This window comes from Anolis carolinensis, chromosome 4 (assembly GCF_035594765.1).
Source record: "Anolis carolinensis isolate JA03-04 chromosome 4, rAnoCar3.1.pri, whole genome shotgun sequence".
In the NCBI taxonomy this organism is placed as follows: Eukaryota; Metazoa; Chordata; class Lepidosauria; order Squamata; family Dactyloidae; genus Anolis; species Anolis carolinensis.
This window is the reverse complement of record NC_085844.1, coordinates 216,078,879-216,100,838: the sequence shown is the minus strand read 5'-3', so window position 1 is coordinate 216,100,838 and position 21,960 is coordinate 216,078,879. Positions and strand designations below refer to the sequence as shown.

General features: G+C 42.8%; 1 protein-coding gene and 1 long non-coding RNA gene across 2 annotated transcripts in view; one reads left to right on the top strand and one right to left on the bottom strand.

Annotated features, from left to right (window-relative positions):
* Window positions 1–5,912: 5,912 nt before the first annotated feature.
* On the bottom strand, window positions 5,913–8,837 carry LOC134298449 (uncharacterized). The gene is made up of 2 exons (XR_010005547.1): window positions 8,319–8,837; window positions 5,913–8,207 (listed from the first exon to the last, which is right to left on the bottom strand). It is a non-coding gene; the product is annotated as an uncharacterized LOC134298449 (long non-coding RNA).
* Window positions 8,838–10,808: 1,971 nt separating this feature from the next.
* snta1 (syntrophin alpha 1) overlaps window positions 10,809–21,960 on the top strand; it is an 88,483-nt gene continuing 77,331 nt past the window's right edge. The window contains exons 1-2 of the mRNA XM_003220484.4: window positions 10,809–11,286; window positions 17,152–17,337. Of these exons, the coding sequence (XP_003220532.3) occupies window positions 10,995–11,286; window positions 17,152–17,337 (478 nt within the window). The 5' untranslated portion in view covers window positions 10,809–10,994. The remainder of the gene's footprint in view (window positions 11,287–17,151; window positions 17,338–21,960) is intronic.

The following is a 21,960-nucleotide window of genomic DNA, read 5'->3' as shown; positions in this document are numbered from 1 at the left end:
CTTCTAGAGCAAAACATTTTCTCTGGTCAAAAAATATTGGTAGCTCAGCTGATGACCTTAGTCTGCCTTAGAATCTTTTGTCTCTCCCTTGTTTAATGCAATCTCTGATCAGTTTAAGGAAAGGCAAAAATGTTCGCTTTAATCAGTTAGATATAATGCCATGTGAAAAAAGGGTTAACATTCCAACTCATGAGAAAATCTTTCAAGCCTTTGTAAAAGGCATTGGCAAAACTCTGAATAGATTCTGCCAAGAAAATCCAATGAGATGGTCCCCATAAGTTGGAATCAACTTGAAGATACATTAACAATACCATGTACTATTGCTTTTTGAAGGCTGGAGAGTATTGCTATTGTGAACCTATCACAGGGTTTTCTTTCATAGGGGGTTTTCTTTGCCTTCCCCTGAGGCATAGTATGACTTGCCCAAAGTCACCAGTCGGTTTCCATGGTCAAGCAAGGATTTAAAGCTTGATCTCCAGACTTGCAGCCCAATACTTTAATCACTTCCACTGGTATGGAAGGTGTACACCTCAAGAACATATAACTATAGTTCTCTAAATGTTTTTGGACTGCAATTCCCATCATCATTCACAATTAGCACATGGGCTGGGTCTAATGGTTATTCCGGTTCAATATCTGTAGGGTCACCACTACATATATGTGGATGTGTTTCAGACTTTTGCGACTGTGCCTATGGAGACTGTAGATGAGTACCTTTATTCCAAAATGTACAACTATACCATTGTTTAGGATATCAAGGATAGCTGTAGTGCATTTATCTTTCTCCAGAGCGAGTTGTATATCAGCCTAAGCTCCATAATGTTGAAATGCAAGTGTCCGCAAACTCCAAACCTGATCTTTTAGGACAAAGATATGGATATCTTTGGCTCTCCAGTTGTTATGGAACTGCAGATCCCATCAGTCCCAACTCTAGCTAATACTGATGATAGTGGCAGTTGCAATCAAACAACATCTGTAGGGTAAACAACTATTTAGGAGTAACTCCATTGACTATTTATGACTGATAACATCAATAGAAAACCTACAATAGAAGTATCCCCCCATTTCTAAGATGAAGTCAATGTTAATCTTCATATTATCACCCTTGGAAAATATATCTTTAGATCTGCTGTAATTGACACAACTTTACTGAAACAACTGCTTGTTTTTGAAGCAATTACTATTCTTTTGCATCCAGTAACTTTGATTTATGGCTCTACCTTCCTTGGTTCTCAGACTGCTGAGAAATTTACGAGCCATGACCCAGTCTAGCTGTATAGGGTGGACTCCTTTACAGTATAGTGTGTAATACCATAGCAACTGATATGCGATTGTTAATGATTGAGGCCTACATTTACTCTCTGTGGAATATTGTGGCACACCAACAAACTTGGCACTCACTAATGTAAAAAACACACATCCTTTTCTCTCTTTTTTTGGTGGGGAGGTACATGGGGGCAATCTTACCAACCCCCTCCTCCCAACACACACCAGTTTAGGTCCAGGGAAGTCCCTTTTCAACATGGACGTGATCTGTAGAATCATATTTATCTGGGAGCAAGGTACTGTCCAATTGTCCTAATTTGAGAGGCAATTCTGATTAATCCACACACACAAACCCTCTCACACACTTTTTAGCTACTTCTAAAATGTTCAGGTTGCCCTTTCATCCCCCTGTTTTCCCCTTTTCTCCTCAACTTACTTCAATTGCTGAAAACAGATAAAATTGCAAAATTAGGTTGTCCTCAACTCAGCAAGTGGGAGAAAAGAGGGGGGTAGAAACTTGCCCTTCTCTGTAGATTCAGGCAAAAGCAGCTATTGCAGCCTCTTCCAGTTTGCATATTCTTCCTTAATGATAACATTTTCCCTCTTGACCATGGTCTGATGTTGTATCCTGATTTTTATTTGTGAAATGTTGGAACAATTTCATTTGAAATAATTCATTGTAACTGCATGGTGGAGAAACACATGTAAGAAAAGGTTGCTCCAGGATCTACCATTTCCAATGCAACTAAAATCCCTTAGAAATTACCCCCATGCATTAAAATTACTTATTCCATTTATAGGATAGTTATCAGGAATCATCTTAAATGTTAAGCACTGATGTGTTTGCTGACAGCCCTCTGCTCTAACCAAATGAATGACAGTATTCATAAAAAGATTCTTCTTTTTAATGCAATGACAGTAAGCCTAAAATCCCCACAGTATTAAAACTTTGCAGTTATCTAAGCCCTTTTGAAAGGTCTCTTACTGTCACCTGAGTGGGGGAGAAAGTTAGTACGGGAGTAGATTTTTCAAAGGAGATCACAATTGAGACTTTCAAGTGATCATCTGTACTGAAGAAAAAATTTCAAAAGAGCTTTATGCACAATTTACTATTTCACGTCGCACCAGTTATTTCAGCACCCCAAGTCTTCCAGAAAAGAAAAAAGGGAAAAATCACAAATGGTAAAGCAAGTTGACAATTTCTCTACTTTTGGATCAAAAGAGAAGGGCGGATGAAAAGCAGAAGCACCTTCATGTACAAAATACAACTTTTTGATTCTTAATAACCAGCCTTCAAATCTGATCAAAACAGCAATTGAGGAGAGAGGGACACATTTTCTCTCTAACATTTTATTTTGGTTTCTTCTCCCCTCCCCCCCCCCCCCCCCCCCCGCCCCCAACTCCTATTTGATCCATACGAAAATCATGAATAACATATTTTCATGATTTGATCTCATTCATTCTTATACAGAAGTAAACCCTGGTGTATCTAATGGTGTTTATTCAGAAGATACTGTAATTTAGGTTGCACTCCTTGACACTAACTAGAAGATGACATTAATAGGAATGGGGACATATGCAAAACTAGAGGAAAACCCACTTTCCTATTACATCCTTCTCCACAGGGAGATGTCTTTTAGCAGCAAAACAAGGGGAAGTAAGGAAGATGAGGAAGAAGGATGAAACTCTTTCTCTGACTGCTCTTTTACATGTGAAAAGCTACAAGGGTCCTATGTTTAGGCAGTAGGTGCATATTGCATTTTATAGCCTACAACCCCAACTAGTGGGTGATGAGGTGCAAGGTTATACCTTGCAAAAGTCATGTTAGGTAGCAAACAAAATGAAGCTGGTTTCACTTCTGGTGATTCTGTCTACTGTCTCACCAGCTCCAGTGGGCATCTGCTGCCACTGGTAAAACATCAACCCTGTTTTATAGCTAGACTGGCAAGAGCATTTTAAAAATAAACACACCAACATCTGGCCACAGCAACTTTGTTCCATAGAATTTGGGTGTGCATGCTTCCAAATAAATATTCTCTCTTCTCTCTTATTTTTCCAGATGGTGAGACTGCTTTTCCAAGTTAAATTGCCTTTGGAAGGAGGTCCCAAGAACCTTACTGTTCTGGTAACATTTGTTTAAACACATCCAGGCTGAATGCATGCTGGAAAAGACCTGAAACAGGCCCAAGTCTACTGTTCCATGATCAAATTTCTAAAGAAAGGCAAGCAGCAGCCCCAATTCATTTCTCCGATTATGAATGAAAACTACTGTCTACCATTCTCATTTCACAACTAGCTCCTTGCACTCCCATAACTTTACAGCGAAATATGAGTGACTCATCTTCACCATCCTGAAGTTTCCCTTACAAAGTTTGGATTATAGACATTCTTGTCCACTAACCCACTCCTGTCCCATTTAAACCTTCCATCTCCTAATGCTGTTTAGGACTGGACTGTTACTTCATCACATTTTTTCTATGAGCAATTGCTCTCATTTTATAAATGTGTGGCTCTAGCTGAATCTAAGCAAGCATTAAAAAAACCTCTTACTTTGTCTAATAACTAATGTACACGTTTTTTAGAAAGGGATTTGGGAATGAAAGTGTGCTGTCCTACCCACTACCAAAAAGCTGTAAACTGCCAGTAAAATTTCATCTGAGTTGTTTCTTCATCATAAGACTGCTTGGGAAGGACTTCTTCCCCTCCCCAGTAATTACTTCAAGGACAGGTTCCTAAGTAATATGGAAAGAGGAATTTCTCTCTTTCTTTCCTTCTCAGCAGAACTCAGAAGTCTCTCTTCATCCCATGTAAAGTGCACTGCAGAAATCTATCCAGGATGTAAGCAAGGTGCGGACCACTGTGGCAAGGTCTGGCTTTTCTAGATATGGGCACAGCAGGTGCACAAGTTTTAATTGTGTAAAGACCCTCCCAGCCTCCGCTGACTCATGGGCTTCCAGAGTCAGCACTGAGTCCAGAAGGACCCCCAAGCTGCGGACCTGTGACTTCAGGGGGAGTGTTACCTCATCCAGCATAGGTTGCTGCCCTATACCTGATTGGCCTTATGACGGACCAGGAGGACCTCCATCTTCTCTGAATTAAGCTTCAATTTGTTAGCCCTCATCCAGACCATCACATCTGTCAGACACTGGTGAAGAACTAGTGCAGCTTCCTTGGCTTTTGGTGGAAATTAGTAATAGAGTTGGGTATCATCTGTGTACAGATGGCACTCTAGAAACTTCAGATTACCTCCCCCAGAGGCTTCATGTAGATATTGAATAGCATGGGGGATAAAACTCAGCTTTGCAGAACTCTGCAAGCCAGCGGCAAGAGTCCGAGCAGGCATCCCCCAAGACCACCTCCTGGGTTCGACCCTCCAGAAACGAGCGGTGCCACTGTAACACAGTGCCCCCAAATCCCATCCCGGAGAGTCGGCCCAGACTGATGGTATTGAAAGCCACTGAGAGGTCCAGAACCAACAGAGACACACTACTCGTCTGTGGGTAGGTCATCCACCAAGGCAACTAAAGCTGTCTCTGTTCCATGGCCAAGTCTGAAACCAGGCTGCAATATGTATAGATAATCTGTTTCCTCCAGGAATCCCTGGAGTTGAGAAATGACCGCATAAACCTTGACCAGAAAGGGGAGATTAGAAATTTTCCAGAAGTTGTTAAAAAGTAAGGGGTCTAGGGACAGCTTTTTCCAAATTGGCCTTACAACTGCTTCCCTAAGGGGACATTAAATTTCACCTTATCCCAGGGAGGCATTGATAATCCTCGTGTCCCATTCGGCCATGCCCCCTCTAGCTTGTTTAATAAGCCAGGAAGGGCAAGGGTCTAGAGTGCATGTGGTCGCCCTCACCTATCCAAGAATCTTGTCCATATCAGCAGGCTGAACAGATTGAAATGAATCCATTAATATTACACAGGCAGGTGTCTTGGTTACATCCCTTTGTACTGCACCAATACTGGTGTGCAAATCTGAGCAACTTTGTCTGCAAAATGGTGGGCAAATTCGCCACACCAAGCCACCAAGTAGTTAAGGATCCCATCCTGGGGACCAGAATAAAAGTGTCCTCTGACCACTTGAAACAGCTCTGCTGGTCTATTACTTGCAGACACAATATTGGAAGCCATATAGGATTTCTTGGTTGCCTTAATTGCCACGGAGTAGGCCTACAAGGAGGCTCTAGCCCATGTTTGGTCAGATTTGCTCAGAGTCTTCTGCCAGTGACACTCTAGTCTTCATCTCACTTGCTTCATCACTATCAACTCCCAAGGGGATTATTTGTCTCTGCCAAGTTAGAGGGGACTTTCAAGAGTGATCATGTCCACCACCCTGGCAGTTTCACTATTCCAGAGATCCACCAGAGCTTTGACAGGATTGCCTCCTGCCATGACAGGAAAGTCCCCAAGAGCCGCCTTCGGATCCATAAGTCTCTTGAGGTGAACCATCTTAATTGGTCTGCCACCCGTGCAGAGGTTAGAAGTCGCAGCTAGTCTGTGATGGCATGCCCAAGCCTTTGGGAAAACTATAGTGTCTGGCTTTACTCGGGGGCTATCTGTATACCTTCTATTAAGATCAATACCTTTAACATACAGAGACACTTTAAGCAAGGGAAAAAGATAATTAAATGAAAACAAGATGAATAAAGGTTTAACTCCACCCATGGCTATTGAAAGATAACTTAAAACAATACATTACAAAAGGAGATTTTGCTGATTGCAGTAACCTCTCTAGCACCTTTGAAAGTCTCTGGTGTGAAGCAATGGCTTACAAGCTGGAGCCCAAAGGCTGTCAGTCTTCTTTCTTTGTGAAGCCCACACATGCAGAGAATGATAGCAAGCAGTGCATATCTTGGAGGCAGCTGGTTAGGTGGACACATAAGTTAAGCACCTCTGAAACCATGCAGCCCAAAGTCTAAAATTACTTTAGTGCACAAGAATAGCAAATACTTCCCTCATTCATATACTGCTGCTACAATAAATCTGTCACCACTTTGTCAAGTATCAGAAAGGGCTGGTAGGACAGAGAAGCATATTAGTCCAGGTTACAGGACCATAAAGGATTGGTATAGAGCTTATTCCATGCTCACCAATACATAAGATCCACAAGGCCACACAAAATAGATAAGTATATAAAGCGGTGTTTTTGGACTGATGATTGTTTGAAAATTCAAATCTTGGGATTACAGCTATGATCTTGGAAGTCATGACCACATTATTAATAGCCTTGACCCCAAGACCCAGAACCCAACTGACCCTTTGCTGATGGTGTTTTCCAACTTGTGCCTGTGGTTTTGGTATCCTTGGATCACAGCACTTCTTTCCTAATTCTTCCATTTTTCTTCAGCAGTTGACCAGGTTGATATATGTTGCCTTGCTAGAATACTCCAATGAAACAATCTGTTTGTGCCCTTGAAAATAGTTACCACAGAAACAAATGTTATTTTAAAAATAAATTTCCCTCATACATTCTGCAACATTTTGTTGCCTGGAGCTTTTTTTTTGATCGTGAGGCAGAGGCTTTGAACAATGTTGAAGTATCCAAATTTGCACCCAGTGTCACATCCTATTTCACATACATGGTTCTTAAATTTGCAACACACAAGCTTTCCCACTTGGATACCATGCTGAATAATTTGGTTGGCATATACTTCAACACTCTGGAAAACATAGGAATTTGTACTTGACACAAAAGGTTTGTGGCAAATGTTTTATGCCATTTTTCATCCAAGGAGCTTTGATCAGTGTCCCCCAATCGCCTCCATCCTTACAGCAATCCTGTGAGATAACACCTGACCCCAGGTTATCCCATGAGCTCCATAGCCAAGTGTAAATCTGAACCCACAACCCCCATATGATACTAATTACTAGACTTAAATCTTCCAGCTTTTAAAATATGAGGAAAATACATTTTCAAATTCAAAACTTTTTAGTGGGGAGTGCCAGCCATAAAATGTCATGGAAGCTGCTTGCTTTTAACATTTGCTCTTGGCAGAACAAAGAGCTACTATTAAGGTTAGTGACACACAACAAATGTACCTATTTTCATCTGACAAATGCATCTGCCTGTGGCAGGCCATTCAAGGAGGGAAACAGAATGAGCCACAGTGAGTTTTCTTCTAGCGGAGGACACGTCTTCTTTTTCTTGTGCTATTCAGCCCATGTTTACACTGCCAGTAACACTGAGTTCTTGGGAGTGGTGTACAGAAAGGAAAATAAAACCACAGAAATATTTCCTGAAGTGCAAAACATTCTAAACATGGAATCTAAACAATAGCAGCAACAGAAGTGCCCACGGTCTATAAAAGTCAAAATAATTCTTTAAAAGGATTGTTTTCATTTTATCAAGACTTTTCATTGTTTGAGCTCTGTCGGAGGGTCCTCTTCCTCTCTCACTGATCAATATTTTGCGGAAAGATGTGGGGGAAAACATCCTTAGTTATGTCCCCTCAATTGTGGAATACCTTTCTCTTGGAGGACCAACGATGGCTTCATTTCAGCACAATGTCAACCATGGCTGTTTATCAGTACCTTTGTGGCCATGTTGCTTTATTCCTGACAAATTCAAGCACATAGCTAAAGTGTTTTAGTATTTTAAATCTATTTTTGACTTGTTAAAACTGAATATATTTTTAGTCTGTTTAAATGAGGTATCTTGTTTTAAAGAGTTTTAAACTGTTTACATTGGTTTAACGTGTGTATAACTTTGAGATCTTATAAGGTAGGATAGAGTTGCCAATCACCACATTGGGTTTTTTTAAAATACTGTTTGAATTAGGTTTATTGTTTTAAAGAGTTGTAAATGGATTTGACTTGTGTACCACCAGGAGATCTTACAGGGTAGTATACATTCGTGGGTTCCTCTTGTGTCAATTTGATTATTATTTGTGAGTTTGTAGCTCTGCTTAACCAGCTGCCTCCTTGCCCCTCTCTGCCTACCTTGTTTGGGCCCATTTCAAGTCCCTGGGCATCTCCAAAGGCAAAGCCAACAGATCTTTCACTGCTCTTCCACCAAAGACTTTAGCTGCCTCCTTGCCCCTCTCTGCCTACCTTGTTTGGGCCCATTTCAAGTCCCTGGGCATCTCCAAAGGCAAAGCCAACAGATCTTTCACTGCTCTTCCACCAAAGACTTTAGCTGCATCTATTCCAGCTGTCAAACTCAAGATGCAAAGGCCAAACCATTTTATGTGTCCCTCTTCCAGATGCTGGACTATAATCCCTGCATTCCTCATCCTTCCAAATCATGACTAGGCTGATGGGAGTTGGGATACAGCAGGCATGGTCAAACTCAGGCCTGTAGCGAGGGGGCGGTTTTAGGGGTTCACCCCCCCCCCCCCGAAATTTTCCAGGTTATAAAAAAAACCTGGTTTACTCATGAATTTTAACTGGTTAACCAAATCCCCATGCTAAGTCTATGAGACACAAAACATTAAGAGTCCCTCCAGGCACTATCTCAAGCAGATATTGACAGGTTTGTAGCGGGGAGGGGTATGTGCAAGGGGTTAAACCCCCCCCCAAAAAAATTTCACCCCCCCCCCCGAAATTTTTTCTGGCTACGGCCCTGGTCAAACTTCAGCCCTCCAGGTGTTTTGGACTTCAACTCCCACAATTCCTAACCGCCTCAGGCCCTTTCCTTTCCCCCTTCAGCCTCTGAGGCTGTTAGGAATTGTGGGAGTTGAAGTCCAAAACACCTGGAGGGCCGGTGTGCGCATGTCTGGGACATTGGAACATTGGAAGGCTGCAGTTTGTCTTGTTTAGACAGGAGAGTGGGTTTGAATTTAGAAACAAGACTTGGGAAATGATGTTTGAGGCCCCTTCTACACAGCTGTATAAAACCAACATATTCTGCTTTGAACTGGATTATATGGCAGTGTAGACTAAGATAATCCAATTCAAATCAGATAACGTGGATGTTCTGTTTTGATAACCTTTATTATCTTGCAGTTAGAAGGGGCCTGACTTTAAAATGCCCTTTAGCCTTTCTCCAACCTCAGAGCCACAAGTTCAGTTGGGTTGCAATTCCTATTATCCCCAGTCCACATAGTGGATATAATAAAAAGTGATGGGATTTGTCCTTTAATAACATCTGGGGACCCAAATTTGGGTAAAAACAGGAGAGTACCGGTCACCATGTACAACAATGATAGGTGGCCCTCTGTCTCCATGGATGCTCCCTTCATGGGTTCAACCGCCCTTGGAAGGCAACCATGAGTTGCTATGAATTTTCCATGCTGTATGGCCATGTTCCAGAAGCAATCTCTCCTGATGTTTTGTCCACCTCTATGGCAGGCATTTTTGACTTGGGTGATGGTTGGAGTTTTTATGTATTCTACCGTACCATGTAGCTGTGAACAAGTCTACACAGGGACCACCAAACACAGCATTGCCCAAATATGAATCAAGGAACATGGAAGGCATGGCAGACTAACTCAACTGGAGAAGTCAGCCATAGCAGAGCCCTTGAGGAACCAACCTGGACGCAGCAGATTATCTGAGAACACAGAAATGCTGGACCACTCTCACAACCACCATGTCAGACTACACACAGAAGCCATTGAAATCCACAAGCATGTGGACAATTTCAACAAAGATGGAGGAAACCATGAAAATGAACAAAATCTGGCCACCAGTATTTTAAAAAAAGGACAGTCAATAAAGAACAACACTAAAAAAAAAAACCATGGGGAATTCCAGACATGAAGCAATCAGGGCCAGTTAACACTTCTCAACAAAGGATTCCCCCAGGCAGGAAGCAGCCAGGCTTTGAAGCTGCAAGGCAATTCAAAGCTAATCAAGGTGGCCAACTGCACACCATTCACACTTGCCTCAAACAGACAAGAGTTCTTTCTCCCATTTTGGACCTTCCTGGATATATAAACCCCACTTGTGTGGTTTCCAACAGACCTCACAACGTGTTGTCAAAGGCTTTCATGGATGAGATCATAGGGTTGTTGTATGTTTTCCGGGCTGTATGGCCATGTTCTAGAAGTATTCCCTCCTGACGTTTCGCCCACATCTATGGCAGGCATCCTCAGAGGTTGTGAGGTATGGAGAAACTAAACAAGGAAGGTTTATAGATATTTAATTGGGAAAGTTACTGTTCTGCCAGCAACTCCAAATGGTCCCCCAATTAAATATATATAAACCTTCCTTGCTTAGTTTCTCCATACCTCACAACCTCTGAGGATGCCTGCCATAGATGTGGGCGAAACGTCAGGAGAGAATACTTCTAGAACATGGCCATACAGCCCGGAAAACATACAACAACCCTCAGACCTCACAACCTCTGCCATAGATGTGGGCGAAACGTGAGGAGAGAATGCTTTTGGCACATGGCCATACAGCCCGGAAAACTCACAGCAACCCCGCGATTCCGGCCACGAAAACCTTCGACAGCACAGAATTAATGCAGTCTGGCACCACTGGAGCTGCTTTAGCTGAATGCTATGGAATCAGGGCAGTTGTGGTATGGTTAAAGTGAGAGAGATTAAGGTGAGGGAGTCGACAGCACGGAGCCTGAGCAGATCAAAGCGGTGTCAACCCGCGTTGGTTCCTCCGTGTGGAGGCGCGGGGCGGGAGGCGCCGGGGGCGTTGCTGGGTGGGCGGAGAGGCGGCGGCGGCGGCGGGGCTGGAGCCTGGGTCCGTCCACCGAAGGCGGCGGAGAGCGAGCGAGCGAGGAAGGGAAGAGCGAAGGAAGGAAGGCAGGAAGGAAGGAATGCGCTGAAGATGGCGGCCGGGCGGCGGGCGCCCAAGAGCGGCTTGCTGGAGCTGCGGGCGCCGGGCGAGCAGTGGCTGCGGGTCCTGCTGGCCCTTTCCGAGGACTTCTTGAGCGTCAGCCCCGGCGGAGGAGGCGGCGGAGGCGGCGGGAAGGGGCCCGAGGAGACGCCGCCGTCCAGCCCCGGGCAACTCAATGGCGGGGACCCGCCGCCCGCCTTGGTCCCGGACGCGCTCACCAACATCAAGCGCACCGTGCGGATCGTCAAGCAGGACGTGGGCGGCCTTGGCATAAGCATCAAAGGTGGGTGGCCCCGGGAGCCCTCTCCTTGCCTCCCAGCCTGGCTTCCCCTCCTCCTCCTCCTCCTCCTCTCCCTGGGGTCTCTCTCTGCCCGAAGCCGTTCCCTTCTCCGTTGATCGGCGAGCGAACCTTCCTCCCTCGGGGGCCCTTTCCAACCTCCTGCCTCCTGGCTGCTTTCTTGAGCTTAGCCCCTTGCCAACGGGATCCGTAGGAAGTTTGTTTTCTTCTCAGCCGCGTAAGGGCTCCAGGAAAAGTCCCCCTTGAAGAAGTTTCCGAAAAGAGGAGGAGGCTGTTCAAAGGAACTGCACTCGAGAAAACGGGAAAGTGGCTTGCTGTGAATTTTCCGGGCTGTATGGCGATTTTCCAGAAGCATTCCCTCCTGACGTTTCGCCCACATCTATGGCAGGCGTCCTCAGAGGTTGTGAGGTCAGTTGGAAACTAGGCAAGTGGGGTTTATATATCTGTGGAATAATATGGGAGAAAGGTGGGAGAAAACTCTTGTCTGCCTGAGGCAAGTGTGAATGTTGCAATTGGCCACCTTGATTAGCATTAACACCTCCCAACATAGGATTCCCCCAGGCAAGAAACAGCCAGGGCTTGAAGCTGCCAGGCTATTCAATGCTAATCAATCCTCAGAGGTTGTGAGGTGTTGGAAACTAGGCACATAGGGTTTATATATCTGTGGAATGTCCAGGGTGAGAGAAAGAACTCTTATCTGCCAGTGTTATACCTCACAACCTCTGAGGATGCCTGCCATAGATGTAGGTGAAACATCAGGAGAGAATACTTCTGGAATATGGCCACACAGCCCGGAAAACACACGACAACCCTTTGATTCCGGCCATGAAAGCCTTCGAAAGCAAGAGTAAATGTTTCATTTAATCACCTTGATTAGTATTGAATAGCCTTGCAGCTTCAAGGCCTGGCTGTTTCCTGCCTGGGGAAATCCTGGGAGGTGTTAATATTAATCAACCTGGCAGATTGAAACATTCACACCTGCCTGAAACAGACAAGAGTTCTTTCTCCCACCTTGAACATCCCACAGATATAGAAACCCCACTTGTCTAGTTTCCAACAGACCTCACAACCTCTGAGGATGCCTGCCATAGATGCGGGCAAAATGTCAGGAGAGAATGCTTCTGGAACATGGCCACACAGCCCGGAAAACTCACAGCAACCCAATGATTCCAGCCATGAAAGCCTTCGACAACACCAAAAACAGAAAAGTTTGGACAGAGCTGCTTGGGGTGCAGCTACACTGTGGAATTAATGCAGGTTGACAATACTTTCACTGAAAAGGCTCACCTCCACTCTTTGACAGATTGTTGTTGTTGTTGTTGTTGTTGTTGTTGTTGTTATTATTATTATACCTTATTTCTATTTGTATTCTGCTTTTCCTCTCTAAAAGAGAAACTCAAAGCAGCCAAAGAGGAGGCTAAGGACCTTTTCACAAATGGCAACCCCCAGGATCCCATAGCATTGAGTCTTGGCAGTGAAAGTGGTGTCAGGCTTCCTAAGTCCTGCAGTGTAGATGCCTTGCCTTCTTCCTTCCCATCCCAGGCATCCCATGCACTTGCCAAGTGCCTCATTCTCAGGAAGAGGGTGTTGCTTTGGCTTCTGGGGGCCTTCAGGCTTCCCTGCAGATGTGGGATTGCAGTGACATTTCCACCAAGAAAGTGCACCTGTGGATTCCAGTTTCTATGAACCTACTGTTTGGTGTGTTTTCTTCAGTTTGAACTGTGTTTTTCATTATAAAATGTACCAGCACTGTCACTTATATATAGAAATCGTGCTTTGTAGAATATATATTAAAAATCTCTTACTCCTTTAAAATCACATACTATCAAATCTCAGGTTCATAGTGTACCTTCTGAAGGTTAAAAATGCTGGAAAGTTCTTTTCTTGTACAGAGATCATTTATGTGTGAAGAGATGTTAATAGCGCAATACTGGGCGGGGAGTCCCTTTGAGTTCCTTTGGGCTTATTCCCGGCCCTGGATAAGCATGTACAGGATTGTGCCCTAAATAATTCAAAAGGCATACAAGTAGAATTTATGGTTTTGTGAAGCTAGCTACTCTTAATTCCCTATTCATGTCATCACATAATGCACAAGCTTAAGTTCTTCTCCTGCAGATTGGCTCCAGATCCTTGAAAGCCCATGTATGGGAATTGGGAATAGTCTCATAAAATTGGAAGAAGTCATTTGTCTGACAGCAAGTCGAGCGAACTTTGGGAACCCATCCAATTCTTACTTATTCCTACAGTTAGGCCTCACCTTAGAAACCTCAATACTGGGGTACTGCTAGTGGCGATGTTGAGCTCATACAAACATTTTGGCACAACCAGAGTTGTTTTCGTCAGTAGGGCTGTGTGTAACCTGCAGGTTGATGGAAAAATCTGATATGCTGTCAATAACAAAACATGATGTAAAATTGGTTTTGACAAAACAGAGCTATTCTTGCAATTACCAGCTCCATAAAATACCATCTGTCTACACTGGTGGTCTGTATTGGTGAGGGGAGGGGGGAAAGGGCTTATAAAGACAGAAATCTTAGTTATCTGGTAGTAAGTCCCATCAATTTCATTGGGATTTATGACTGAGGAGGTGCCTACAGAATTGTGTTGTTCAAAACATCAAACTGAATCCTGCACAAACATGTCTCACAAATGATGCAATTTCATTAAAGAATCTGCATAAATATCTGCAGAATTATCATGTATTTCTTGTACCTACCTTATTTCTTTGTTGTATAAAGTTATTTGTTGTTGTGTGCCTTCAAGTTGCTTCCAATCTGCGACGACCCTAAAGCAAACCTGTCACGGGATTTTCTTGGCATGATTTATTCAGCAGAGGTTTGCCATTATCTTCCTCTGAGTCTGAGAGAATGTGACTTGCCCAATGTCACTGAGTGGATTTCATGGCCACATAGGGATTTAAACCCTACTTTCTAGAATCCAGTGATGAGACCAGCACACCATGTTGGCACCTTGTATTTGTAGCATGCATTTTTATTGCTGGTCTTGACAGGTTTTGTGAAAAATGAGAATGTGAGAATTAGGCATACTTTTGCATTGTCCCCTTAGCTCAATATTGGGTCACGAAAAATTTGGCAACAATAAAAGGTTTCTGAGTGCCACCCATTTATACTTATCTGTTAGCAACAACATGCAGTGTTTACAGTGGACTCTGCAAAAAATGTTTCATCTGTATTGCACAAAAAGGAAAATAAGCCTGTTTAGCAACCCTTGCAAATGCTGATTTATTTTCAGTAAGTGTTTGATTTTTATACTTATATACATAAAATCACTTTAAAAATTATCAGGCAAAAAGAGGTCATGAATGGAAAAAGTTTTAAGAAACCCTGGTCCAGATCACAGGACCTTTTAAAAAATCAGATATTTAGACTTAAGCAATGAAAGTTTTTCATTTGAATCACAACATCAGACATGCAGAACAAATGTGTGTACTAGTATGAAGACCTGAGGGAGAGAATGACTAATGGAGGGCTCCAAGGACAAGGTGTAGCTCATGGCAGCACAATAGTAAAGAATCAGGACTACTTAGTGTGTGTTCTTTAAGCTAGCATGAAGCCATGCTCTGTTTGACCTTCAAAATTAAAGGAGACAGCACACCTTGTGGAGAATGTGAGTCTCTCCCCCTCTTTTTTATTTTTTCCCCCTGCAGTAGTAACTGTAGAAGAGAGAGATTTATTTTCCCATCTGTTCATAATAGTTTATTTGGCCTTTAAGTGGAAGGTGAAAAGAGCCAACATAAGTCAGACTTGTGCCCCTGAGGAATGGGGCTCTCTGGCCCACAGAAGCAGGCACTTCAATAATTCTGTTGGTGTTTAAGGCACCACAAGGTGTTTCTGTGTTTGGTGCAACAGAGGAAGACAGCTACTTCTATGTAATGTCTTTAGCAGCATTGAATGACTTGAAGCTTAAGTGGAGGGAAATTCAAAGACATAATAACCCTTTATCGGGGCTGACCCAATACACTTTGGGGCCTGGGGTAGAACAGTGACATTTGTCCTTTCCTTTCCCCTCTTCCCTGCCCAAATCAAGGTGCATTGCACCTAAACCCAGCCGAGTTGCTTTGAGAAGCAGGGCAGCAAATCCAACAGACCCTTCTCTACTTGCCTGGTTGCAAAGATAAGAGTAACCATAAATGAAATAACTTACAATATTCTAATCTTTCTTGACATCTAATATTTGCTGTCAGACATTTTTTCATTCTGTTGAATGGCAGGTCTGGTTTTGCCTCTTGAATTCTAGATTCAGCTACTTGTAAAAAGAGATCCCTTTGCATCTCTTAAAGATCTTCCATTCTGGGTTGCCAGTCACAGCACGTCTTCCTGCTTCATATGATAAACACTTGAGATTTACTGATACATTTTATGTGGAGTCATTTCGAAAATCAATAGAACCTCTACATTTTAGAACAGTGGTTCTCAATCTGTGGGTCCTCAGATGTTTTGGCCTTTAACTTCCAGAATTTTTAACAGCTGGTAAACTGGCTGGGATTTCTGGGAGTTGTAGGCCAAAGCCTCTGGGGATCCACAGGTTGAGAACCACTGTTTTAGAGGCAGTGAGTAGAAGATATTTTTTGTATGAGAACTCCAGAAACCTGTGGCCACTGGCTTTGCTGTTGCATTCTCCAAATCATGGTCCAGAAAATTAACTTTTCGAACCTTCCTCTGGATTCCAGATGGTGGAAATGAACAGATGATGGTCATCCTCTTTATAATTATAGATGCCCAGAGCCATCAGCTGAGCACTGTTGCATGCAGAATGTTAGACTGGATGGAGTTTTGCCTCGGTTCACATTTTTAGTTGTAGCCTTACATATGTCTTTCAGTTTTCTAAGCATATTTTGGAGTAACACAGAGCAAATCAATCCTGGTTTCTTGTGGCTATCAATCAGCCATTGAAATGTAACTCCTACGATGACAGCTGCATGCACAAGGCATTCAAGAAGTCACTTGAAACTTCAAAAAAAATGTACAGTACTTTTGGTTTTAAGCACTGTCTGTTAGGATTGGTTCATTCAATAATTCTGTGTTTGCTCCTTTGGCACAGTAGTGGTTTTGAAAAAAGACTCCATGCGTGGAATACGGTATTAGCAATTTGTTTTCCTATGACTATTCCATGGAAATAAAACATCTAACATCAGTTTCCCACAGAGCGAGAGCACTGTCCTAGACTACTGGAAGCTTTTCAAAAAGTATTTGTTAGGGCTAGAAGATTGGTGTAGAACTTGAATAGTGCAAGCTGTTAGTTATGATGATTTCTCTGTCCTCCTTTAAGTTGGAAGCGATAGAGTTTGCAAAACAAAGAGGTCTCTTATATCACTTCTAAACTTCTTGGGTTTTCTGATCAAAGTGAACATGGCAGCATCATGGGCTCTTGGATGTATGATCTTGCTATTTTAAGCCAGAATAATTTGTCTGTTAATTAGAACTTGGAGGATAAACAAAAACATGAAAACAGGTTGAGAGTTTTCCTGAAAGTGTTTGTGTAACACTTAACATGCATGTGAACGTAAAATTTAGAGATGCAGTTAGTACAAGAATGCATTTCATATATTGAAAAGCATCACTACATGGCTGGAGCTCATCACCAGGCCCATAAAAGCAGGTCAAGAGAACTGTATATGGGCCACAGTCTGTCTATGTGGGTGGTGAATCTGAAAACTTGAATAATATGTCATTTTTGGAAAAAAAAATCCTGTTTTTTGATTTCCAGTTAAACAATTAAGAATCAAAAACAAAGCAGAGGTGTGCATAATTTGAATATTGTCTTAAATTGTATGTTTTCATTCTCTGTGTATTTTTTCCCAGTTGAGTATTTTCTTTGTTTGATTTCCAGGTGGTCGAGAAAATAAAATGCCCATCCTGATTTCCAAAATCTTTAAAGGGCTGGCTGCAGATCAGACAGAGGCACTCTTTGTAGGAGATGCCATTCTTTCGGTCAATGGTGCTGACCTCTCCGACGCTACACATGATGAGGCTGTCCAAGCCCTGAAGAAGACTGGCAAGGAGGTGGTGTTAGAAGGTATGTTGTGTAGCAAATGACTCATGTGTGGTGGATATTGACTACTTCACTTGTAAGATCTCAATGATTTAACAGTTCTGTAACGTCTATGTCCTATGACCTCATCAGATGGGCCAAAATTCAGCTGCATATGCTGGTTCCTGTACACAGTTTTGCCATAGAGCCTGCTGACTCCTTTTCCACAACATACAGCTACTTCTGGCAGGGCTGTGTAGCAAAACTGAAGAGGAATTGGCATATGCAACCATAGCAGCAACAAGGGAGGTTTCCTGTGTGGTATTAACAAGAGGAGAAGCTGGGCAGAGGATGGGGTTAGGGGTAAGACGCACAATACAGAGCATGGAGTGACAGGTTTCTCATGCCTCTCACCAGGCACCACCAGATCCGTGGCGACTGCAGCAGCAAATGTGATGTGGTCCCTAGTAAATTATGTTACCAGTTTCCTCTTCCTCAGTTCTAAAGAAGAAAAAGGCCAGCTCATCCTATGGAGGATGCTTAGTAGTAATAATGAATACATTTTGTTATTGGTGGGCCATTTTCTGCTCCTCCTGATCCCTGGCCCACTGCCTAGGATTGATGTTTTTGGGATGGTTTGGATGACAACTTTCTGCTCTTTAGGGATGGGGGCTCTGAAATAGGGGACTAATGATACATTGCATCTCCTAGAATATAGGCAATCCCCAACTTATGAACAAGATAGGTTTTGTAGGTTTGTTCTTAAGTTGAATTTGTTTGTAAGTTGGAACAGGTACATTTTTAAGTGTAACTACAGCTATACACATACACACACACACACACACACACACGCTTTGGATAGCATAGGGAAGGGTAAACACCTCTGAGGTGTTTGTTTTGTTGTCTGTGCCCCTCTCCATGAGATTTCATCTCACTTTCTGTCCCTGTGATAATTTGATTTTGAAAAAATTTGGCTCATTGTGGAAATAAAGATTGGAGATAAAGCTTCAGTGGAGACACCTTTTCTCCATATAACCCTTTCAGGAGTGAATTTCCCTTCCTGGGAGTAGATTTGTCTCACTTTCTGTTGTCTTACCCCCTTTTGTTTCTAAGTCTGGTGTTTGTAACTCAGGGACTCCCTCTAATTTGTCAAGTAAAAGCTACATTAACATGGATTTGTGGAGTTTGGGAGTATGGGCACCTCAGTGTTGCACAGTTCCCACCCCTGTTTTGAATTATTATGACACAATGGGAGAGAAGTGCTCAGTTGCTTAAAATGTGCACATTGTTATGCTTATTTTAGGTGCCAACCACAAAGTTGCATACTAGCCTCCCAAATTCAGTCCTCACTTTGTCATGCTGGTGGGGGCTGGTGGTAATTGTGATCCAAAGCAGTTGTAAGGCACCAAGTTGGGGGAAGTTGTTCCCGCCTAGCTATGCTGATGTGTTTTCTTCGGAGTTGTTTGGTACTATTTGTATTGGAAGACACAGAGGTATTGGGGGAGAACTCGGCTTTTTGTAATGAACAGTCTGCCTTGGCAGTTCTCCAGGAGCCCGAGGAATGGACCTGCAGATGAGCATACTGATTCCTGTTAAAAATACACAAATGCTTCTGCTTGTCCCATCTGCTCACCCTTAGAACTAGAAATGTGTGCTTTGGTCTCTTTGAACAGATTTATTACTGGGTGTCTTCTGTTATTTCCCCCTCTCATCTCTTATCATAAAAATCTGCCAGTTCAGCATCTTTGCAAGGTCAAGAAAGAGTAACTATAGCCTTTGTCTCTTAAATGCAAACTGTAGCCTATCTTAAATGTGGTATGCAAAATTTAATTCTGGGTTCCCTTTCCCACCACAGATATTTTTCTCCTCATTCTAGTAATGGTTTGGCTCTTGGTGCCGTACTTTAGCTCTGTAGTGGTGTACACTATTTCCAGTTGGCACAACTTGTTGCTTTAATGAGTCCTGTGTTGAAGACCAAGCATAATAAGATCCAAGCATCCTGGCTGTTGGAGGACAAATGAAGGGCATTACTCTTCCAAATAAGAACTCCTCTCAGTTAGTTTTTCCTTTAGTCCCTTCATTTTTAGCATGGAAGAGCAAAGAGTGAGACACTGAAAATCGTTGATGCTTACAATCCTTCAATTTGCTATATTATAGTCAGCCCTCAACATTTGTTGGATTAGGGGCACAAGACCCACATGAAAGTGAAAAACACATGCATAAATAATTTCTATTCTTTATCTATACCTCTATAGTAATCTTTTGGTCTTCTGGCATGGCTCTTTGGTCAACATCTGATGGAAGCTGAGTACAGAATCACACTGGAGGACTCGGAGATTCTTAGAGATAATCTTTTAATCAAATGCATGATCACTCAAATCCACAGAAGTCAAACTCACTGATGTTGAGGGCTGACTGTATTTTGAAATGCTTAGCTAAACTTGGAGCCCCTGATGGCACAGCAGGTTAAACTGCAGAGGTGCTAAACTTGATGATTGAAAGGTTGGCAGTTCGAATCCGGGGAGCAGGGTGAGCTCCGGTTGTTAGCACCAGCTTTTGCCAGCCTATCAGTTTGAAAATATGCAAATGCGAATAGATCAATAGATACCACTCTAGTGGGAAGTAACAGTGCTCCATGCAGTCATGCCGGCCACATGACCTTGGAGGTGTCTACAGATAATACCAGCTCTTCGGCTTTGAAATGAAGATGAGCACCAACCCCCAGAATTGGACACAATTAGACTTAATGCCAGTGGAAAATCTTTACCTTTACCTTTAGCTAAACCTTTAAGTTTCTGCAATGCTAGACATGTGGGGATTGAAAGAAAATATTATTGGGGAACAATAAAATATTGTGGGGGAACACCCTTATTTTAACTCCTCCCATAGTTCTCAAGTCACCAGAAGATAAGCCTCTTAGTAATTAGACAGGGGGGAAAATCATTCAATACTGGTAGAATGTATTGTATTGCATATTGTCAGGACATCTGGATCTGTCTGGAAGTGTTTTATTGACCAGGGAGTGTGTAATTGGCTGCAGGAAAGAGGTACCCAAGAGAAACTTTTGTGTTTAATATTGCCTGTATTTTTCACAGGTGAATTAGACTGTTTTTCAATCAACCAAGAGGATGATTCTGGCTGCCCTGGTTTCTCTCAATCCTCTTGATACCCAAGAAAAGCCCAAGTGGGTTGTGGATCATATTCAGGGAAGATCTGAGTTGCTATGAACATCTGGGAAGAACTGAAAAGTAAAATCTAGTCTTTACTGAGGTATCTGGGTCATAGTTTCTCCGCCACCACACCCATTGCTCACTCAGCTCAGTTACACGCTGTCTGCTTTTTCCTTTATAAATTCTGTATCTTTTTAAAGGGGCTGGGTGTAATTGTTAGATATCTGAAAAATGCCTGGAGAGGCTGAATGCATTCAAATGGGTGACTCACAGGCATCCTTTAGACTTGCAATTGGTTGAACATTTGTCAACACTTGGTCTGAGTGCTTTGAAATACCACGATTCCTTTCAAGTGCTTCATTTATGTGCTCACAAAAGGTTCAGTATAGCTTTCACATCTCCTGCAGCCAGGAGTCTGAAAAGCTTGCCTGCAGCAGGTTAAGAAGGAGGTAGGTAAAGATAAAGGTTTTCCCCTGACATTAAGTCTAGTCGTGTCTGACTCTGAGGGTTGGTGTTCATCTCCATTCCTAAGCCGAAGAGCCTCCAAGGTCATGTGGCCTGTATGACTGCATGGAGCACCATAGCATTCCCCCCTGAGCGGTACCTATTGATCTACTCAACTGCCAGGTTGGCCGAATCTGGGGCTAAGAACAGGAACTCACCCCACTTCCCAGATTCAAACCACTGACCTTTCAGTCAGCAAGTTCAGCAACTCAGGTGTTTAATCTACTGCACTACCTGGGGCTCCAGGAAAGAGGTAGCAACTGATATTTTACACGTTGTTTGGAAGTGGTCCTTTTTGAATTATAGCTCCTACAAAGCCCCGGGTAACAAAGCCAATGCTGTTGTGACCATGTTGGCTGGGCATGCAGAAAGTTGCAGTCCATTTTTTTTCTTCATTCATGTGTTTTGCCATGGGGGAATGGATCTGAGCCTACAAATCTCAATGTTTATCACCAACACTCTCAGCAACATTTCCCCAGTGACGTGGCTGGGATTTATACTGCTTTCTTAGCATGAGTGGATGCTTCCCCACTCACCTGTTTCCTACAATCCTAAATACTGTTAAAGGAAAAGGTGGTGCTGGTGGGTGCTTGTTTGGTGGAGAGCACTGTTCAGTTTCGACAGTAGATATGATTTTTCTTGCTGTTTATTTTGGTGGCTAGGCAGAGTACTCATAAACTATAAACAAATAGGAATACAAATCAGGCCTCAAGTCTGTTCCTAATCTGCACCTTGTGATGAGGTGGTGCTGGTTGCTTGTGAGAAAATATGCTTCTAGGGTGATGCACAGTCTATTGGCACTGCATAATCTAGGGACCCTTGTTGTTTCAAAAGTACAGTTGGTCCTCTGTCAATGCAACCATCCATAGCTTGAAAATATTACTTTAAAAAATCCAGAAGACAAACCTTGATTTTCCTACTGTATTATTCATTGCATGCATTTTTCTTCATGTTCGCATTAACTCACTTGTCCTTGCTGTTCTATGTGAAGAAT